At 26.9% G+C, this 7,119-nt stretch overlaps 1 protein-coding gene across 1 annotated transcript in view; it reads right to left on the bottom strand.

Moving 5' to 3' along the window:
- Window positions 1–2,250: 2,250 nt before the first annotated feature.
- LOC111619692 (mitochondrial sodium/calcium exchanger protein-like) overlaps window positions 2,251–7,119 on the bottom strand; it is a 30,118-nt gene continuing 25,249 nt past the window's right edge. The window contains exons 12-19 of the mRNA XM_023361462.1: window positions 5,021–5,163; window positions 4,510–4,803; window positions 3,624–3,756; window positions 3,343–3,542; window positions 3,192–3,267; window positions 3,020–3,100; window positions 2,579–2,646; window positions 2,251–2,491 (exon numbers count right to left, since the gene is read on the bottom strand). Of these exons, the coding sequence (XP_023217230.1) occupies window positions 2,312–2,491; window positions 2,579–2,646; window positions 3,020–3,100; window positions 3,192–3,267; window positions 3,343–3,542; window positions 3,624–3,756; window positions 4,510–4,803; window positions 5,021–5,163 (1,175 nt within the window). The 3' untranslated portion in view covers window positions 2,251–2,311. The remainder of the gene's footprint in view (window positions 2,492–2,578; window positions 2,647–3,019; window positions 3,101–3,191; window positions 3,268–3,342; window positions 3,543–3,623; window positions 3,757–4,509; window positions 4,804–5,020; window positions 5,164–7,119) is intronic.

Below are 7,119 nucleotides of genomic sequence, written 5' to 3'. Positions count from 1 at the left end.
CGTAGGATAAATGTACTTCGCGGGAGTGTATTCAAAAATTAAAAAACTTTTCAAAGCTTCATGGCAATCGTACTATGCCACAAACCTTCGCTGGAGTATATTAAACAACTTCCCAAAGTTTCACGGCAATCGGATAAACGGTGTGGTAATGCATGAAGAACACACACACACACACATACATTCATTTTTATATATATAGATGAGAATGTTTTCTAATGATTTTAATTTTCAAAATTTTTTGTATTAAAGTAAACAATATAAATATATGAAGCAATATACACATGAAAAAATAAATATATATATATAAATTATATCGATATTTTAAGTGTAGTATACATAAATTCTGTCGACATTTTAAGTGGAAAAAAAAAACAGAAATGTCTTACATATAAAAGTATACAAATTCAGTTGAAATTTTAAGTATAAAATATGCAAATTCTATCGATATTTTAAACGTAAAAATACCTTAAATTATTTTTATATTTATAAAATTTATGTCTTATTTTGTATTTTTTTCAATATTTTAGTCGAACTGAATTATTATAATATATATATTGTTTTTCTTTTTATATATTCTTATCCTTTAACAAAATTCGCATAAATATTTTATTATTCTTTTATCAGTGTAATGCAAAACCTTCGATGCATGTAATTCTGGCAGAGTCGTGGAATAAGAAAAGAAGGGAAAAAAACAAAATACATAAAAGTATGAATCATTTATGACTGAAGTTTGAAGCTATTTTGTCTATAATATATCGGGAAAATATCATTTCTAGCAGGGAAACCAATTTGTGGCAGCCAACACGTTTTACAGTTGCGCTGAGCTAGCTTACAGATGGGCCTGTTTTAGCTTACAATATAACAGGAGGGAATAAAGTCTGCCTGGAAGAGCTTTGTTGGGTTGTGTGTCAGTTTGACAGATGGTCAACTCCACACCTTCGCCTTTTCTTTCATGTATTGAAGCTTAGTACAGAAGAGATAGTCTCTGCTATATTGGAAAAAGTCGTCCACTGAGTTATGAAAATTTTTCTTTTATATGTTTAAAATTTATTTTAAACAGACTACTTTGTATCAAATATATATACTGTACTTGTTTCTCTATAAAAACCTATTTTTTTATGGTAGAATATAAGATTTGTATAAGTATTTATCTTGAAAAATTTCAAAAAAATTGTTTCTAATTTATTACGATTAATTATCTAAAAAGAAAGATATGTTTTTTTAGATTTTAAAATTATTTAAATATAGAAATACTTTAAATTTTTTAGATAAATTAAAATCCGTTAACAGTGTATATGTTACGGCCAAAGCCTGAAGTTCGGCCAGTTTTCAGTGACACATCTTTCTCTTCTAATGTGAGGGTTCGTGTACGTGCTAGCAAGGAAGGTACCACATTGTGACGATAATATTCCGTATGTCTGCTGCTTTTCGGAGAAGGTCCTGCCTCTGTGACTTGTTCTTATTATCCAGACAAACGGTTTCATTGTGAGTACTGTATTCCTCGTATTTCTATAGTATTCTATTTGAATACTTTGAGTTCAAATATTAAGTTGTAGTGGTGTGTGGTACGTGTGATGACACACGTTGATGGAAGTAGCATACGGTAATTATGCTGAGGTTAATAAAAGATTGTTTGCTACTATTCGTTTTCCTTTAAAGGAACGTATTGAATTAGCAACAGAATACAATTTATTGGGGCTATATCCCATGTAACAATAGTACAATTTCAAATATTCATAATTGTTATTCCATAGGTTATCCCATGGCTACCTCTTATGGGACAAATATGCTGGGTGAAGTTGGACTTTACGTAAATGTGGAACCAACAATTGATGTGAAAAACGAGTTCTCGGATACTTTTGAATACGTTGCTGCAAGTAAAAGTATATTAGCTTGTAAGCACTAAATTAACCTTTCTCTATTGCTAATTTGCGAACTAAGTAACGATTCATTATAGAGAAAAAAATATAAAGAATTTTTCGTATTTATAATTTATATTTTTCATTTCAACAAAATATCAAATGCTTTTACTAAAAATTTAAACATCAGTATACAGTTGTTTACAAACGGCTGCCAGAAAACGCCATTGTGAAAAAAATAATAATAATAAATTAAAAACAGGAAAAATACAACTATATATAGCAGTTTAAAACAAAAATAAATTATATATATATATATATTATGACATTTTTTGAATACTAAAAAAGGAATTTTTATAAACAAAAAAGCTCACTAATAATTTATTTTTGTGTTTGTTTTTATAGAAGTGTATGAATTTATTGCATTGAAGAAAAATATTTTTAGAAAATTTTTAGAATATTCCAACTTCAGTAAGCACTGAAGTAATTAAAAATGTCAGGTATACAATTATCAGGAAGATACCACAATATCTCTTTACTCGGAATCGCAGGATTGTCATGGTAATTAAGGTGATAATCAAACTCGTTGCTAATGTTGCAAATAAAATTATTGTCAATCTTGTAAATATTAACTGTAAAATAAATAAATATACATTTTGTAATACTTATAAAACTTTAAAATTAAAGTGTAAAATATCAAGAAAGTTTACTGTAACTACCGTCAATTTCCCATCGTTACTTTTAAATAATCGTATCATCGAAGAAACACCAACACCAAGTAAAAGTGCTAATTGTTAATTAAGTAAAAAATACAATTAAACTTTTTCTGTATATTTTTAAATTACATTTCATTTTTTTAAGAATGTTCTAAATGTTTTAGAATGTTAAATTTAAAGAAAATTTAATATTTTTTTAAATTAAAGAACTCCTGGGAAATGTTGTTTTCATGTATACAATTATTTAAGTACATCACGTAAAAACTTCACATTTGTACGAGGCATATGTCACTTTAAATTAGCGACGAATTCTAAAAATACGCAATTGATACACTTATTATTTTTGTTTTATGTAATATTTTAAAAGTTAAGTTAAAACTACAAACAAATTTTTTAAAGTTTTGACAGTAATTTAATTTTATTTTCATTTATTAAAAAGGATACTTAAGAACGGTGTTCCAAAACAAGCTGCAATTCCCATTCTTGGAAAACCTTTCCTTGCTACCGCCACATTTGAAAGGAAATCTTTTAAAATATATATACAAAAGTGTATTATTTTTATAAAATGTAAAATGTATTTTTAATTTTTTTTTAATTATTAAAAATAATAATTTACCGAGTAAAGAGTTTCCCCATGCCAAAATGGTTAAACCAATTATGGTGTCACTGAGGTTAAAAACAATTCCTACAGCCTAAAAATATTAAATTTTTATTTTGTAAAATTGTATTTGTATAGTTTATTTTAATTGTTTAAAGAATTAACTTACTTGCAACAAAATTACAATTTCGTTAGAAATGCAATAAATCCATATAACAGCAACCAAAAATCCCAAATAAGAAAATGCACAATGATATTTTGGTTGCTTATCATTTTCACTTGTGAAAAATACTATAGCAGCTAAGATCAAAGAAAACACTAAAATTATGCAAATTAGTTGAAATTTGCCTCCAATCATTGTAAGAGCATCTACAGAAAAATAAATTAAANAGAATTTTAAGTACTGTATACTCATATTTATGTTAGTAAAGAAAAACAGCATTTACTTACATCCAGTAACCATTAAAATGAACAAAGGACCAGTAATGCAGTGTAATACATTGAGATAACGACACCAATTCTGTTTTGGTTTAGTTACATCCAAAACAGGTGTGGTAATCGTAAGAAGTAACATCACAGGGCACTGGAATGGAAAGAATTGCAAATGTTAGTTTTGTCTTACTACAACAATACATAATGTCAATCCTGATGTTTATCTGGTGGATCAATAACAAAGAGCAAATAGACATGTCTTAACCATGTACTGTATAGTACAGTATAAAGGTTTAAATACTATTCCTTCAATGTTAGGTAATGGAAAATCAGAGTAAATCAAATTTTCTTTTGTAAAATTTAATTTACTTTGATACAAAGTTGTTTTTTTTTTTTTTTTAATGAAAACAACATTTGAAGAAATTTATTTTAAAAATTTATTTCTAATTCCAGGAAATGATAATTACAGTATAACTCTTATGATTAATCAATAATCAAAAGCAAATAAACATGTATAAGAATGGAGCTTTAAGTAGCATCGTATAATACTTTATAAAGAAAATTTTAAATTAAAGAAAATCAATTTTCTTTTCTAAAAAAGCATTAAAAACACCTTTTTGAAAAAAATATATATAAAAAACATCACATCTTATATTCTAAATATAGAAATTTAACTATAAAAATATTGATCTTTAGTAACAAAGAATAAATAAGCATGTCTGTATCATGTATAACAATTAAAATAAAGATTTTAAATAGTCTTTCATAATGTATTACAGGAAAACAGTGATTTAAGACCTAGAAAATCAAATTTTCCTTGTAAAAAAATTTAGTAAATAACTTTTTTTTTCGAAGGAAATTATGTGAAAAAATTCACTTTCTATGACCAAAAATCGGGAATTACCTTGCAGATCTCAAGTACACGTCGCCACCAGATAAGTTTGCGCCATCCTCTTACGTTAATAGGACAGATCTGATATAAAAAGTCCTTCACTGGGTCAACCTCTCCATCCACAGGGATCTTAACTTTCTTCTTGCTTGACGCCAAGGAAGTTTCACTTGATGTCTTCTCTAGGGATTCGATGTCAACGCTGATACTGCCTATCAGTAAATATGTCAGTTTTACTTTAAGTGGTAGAAAAATTCCATGTTTACTGTATTTTAAAGCTTTCAATACATATACTTTAGATAGAAAAATCTAAAAGATACATTTAGAAATGGAATGTAATTAATTTGATCTTCGGCATTAATTGCTAAATATATAAGTGATGATTGTTAATTTCTGAATTAATAATTAAAATATCACTGGAAATTTCATATAATAATCACAAAATACATCATTAAAATGTATTTTTAATCATTTTATCAACAATTTTTTAAATTACAGAATAGAACATNTTGCGCCATCCTCTTACGTTAATAGGACAGATCTGATATAAAAAGTCCTTCACTGGGTCAACCTCTCCATCCACAGGGATCTTAACTTTCTTCTTGCTTGACGCCAACGAAGTTTCACTTGATGTCTTCTCTAGGGATTCGATGTTAACGCTGATACTGCCTATCAGTAAATATGTCAGTTTTACTTTAAGTGGTAAAAAAATTCCATGTTTACTGTATTTTAAAGCTTTCAATACATATACTTTAGATAGAAAAATCTAAAAGATACATTTAGAAATAAAATGTAATTAATTTGATCTTCGGCATTAATTGCTAAATATATAAGTGATGATTGTTAATTTCTGAATTAATAATTAAAATATTACTGGAAATTTCATGTAATAATCACAAAATACATCATTAAATGTATTTTTAATTATTTTATCAACAATATTTTAAATTACAAAATAGAAGATATGAAATTATTTTAATTTCTTAAAAAATATTATAAAAATCGATAAATGTATGATATATTTTTATAATTATAATCTTTAAATATTTAAAAAATAAAATTAAAAGCATTTTACCACATGTAGGAAGATAAAGTGTTAAACACAGGGGGAAGAGCACTCTTAGAATTTATTGATAATAACCAACTAATAATTCTAAATGGTAGAATGAGAGGTGACACCCCTGCAGAAATTACTTTTGTCTCTCCAAGTGGGAAATCTATAGTAGATTACATTATCTGCTCAGAAGAAATGATAAATTGTTGTAACTATTTGAAGGTTCTAGAAAACGACATTGCAGATCATTTTCCTATTCAGTTAGAGTTAACAATATATGAGAAAATAAGTAATAATATATATAATTGTGAACAGAGTCATTCTATTAATCTGGAATTAAGACCATCATATAATAAACAAAAAATCTTGAATAAATTTGATGATATGATTGGAGAGATGTTATCATTGGAAAAAGAAAATGATCCAATAGAAAATTATCGGAGTATTATAACAAAATTAGAGGAATATAGATACAAAAATTGTATACAACAAAATGGTAAAATATTCAAATGTGAATGGTACGATAGTACATGTTATGGCTATAAAATTAAAAAACAAAAGTGTTTACAAATCTTTAGAAGAACAAATACCAGTAAAGCACTAATGAATTATTTAAAATATAAAAAAATGTATAACAATCTAATTAAAGCCAAGAAAAAATTATATTTTTCAAAAATCAGTAAGAAACTATCAGAAGCTAATGATTCGAGAGTTTTCTGGAAAATAATTAATAGTTTTCGTAAAAGAAAGTTAGGATTGGAAAAACAGACTAAAGTAGAATATAACATTTGGCTTAAATACTACAATAAATTCTCTGAGAACTATCAGAAAAATGTTTGTAAAAAATATATAGGAACTAAAACAAGACCAGAAATTCAGCAAGATGAGATAATCAAGATAGAAGAAGTACAGGATTGTATCAAAAATCTTAAAGACAAATCAACTCCAGGATCGGACATAATACCAAATTCAATCATTAAAATGTTGCCAATAGAAATCATAAGATATTTAACTAGACAATTTAATCAATTCTATAGTAATAGTATAATACCGGAAAAATGGAACGAAGTTATTTTTACTATGATATTTAAACAAGGGAACAAACAAGAACCAACCAATTACAGACCAATAGCCCTTCTGTCCTGTCTACGTAAAGTATTTACTGGAGTATTAGCTGACAAATTTAATTACTGGACAGCGGCGAATAATTATAGAAATAATACACAATTTGCATTTGTAGAAGGGGGAGGTACTCAGACAGCCCTCTTTGTATTGCTGTCATTAATTCAAATCCAGTTGCTCAAAAAAAGACATAAAGTGTTTGCCCTGTTTTTGGATCTTGAAAAAGCATACGATATGATTAGTATTACCGATCTACAGAGTAAAATGAAGAGATACAAGGCAAAAGAACTCTTGATAAATATGATAGGATTGTTATTCGGAAAATACAAAACAATTATCAAACAGGATACTAATATCTGGACACCATTCATTACTTACAGAGGTTTACTACAAGGTGATCCGTTATCCCCATATCTTTTCAATTTTTACCTATTTGATCTAAATGAATG

The sequence above is a fragment of the Centruroides sculpturatus genome, unplaced genomic scaffold, assembly GCF_000671375.1.
Source record: "Centruroides sculpturatus isolate CEXI.00-Female unplaced genomic scaffold, Cexi_2.0 scaffold165, whole genome shotgun sequence".
NCBI lineage: Eukaryota > Metazoa > Arthropoda > Arachnida > Scorpiones > Buthidae > Centruroides > Centruroides sculpturatus.
This window is presented reverse-complemented; position numbering and strand designations above follow the sequence as displayed.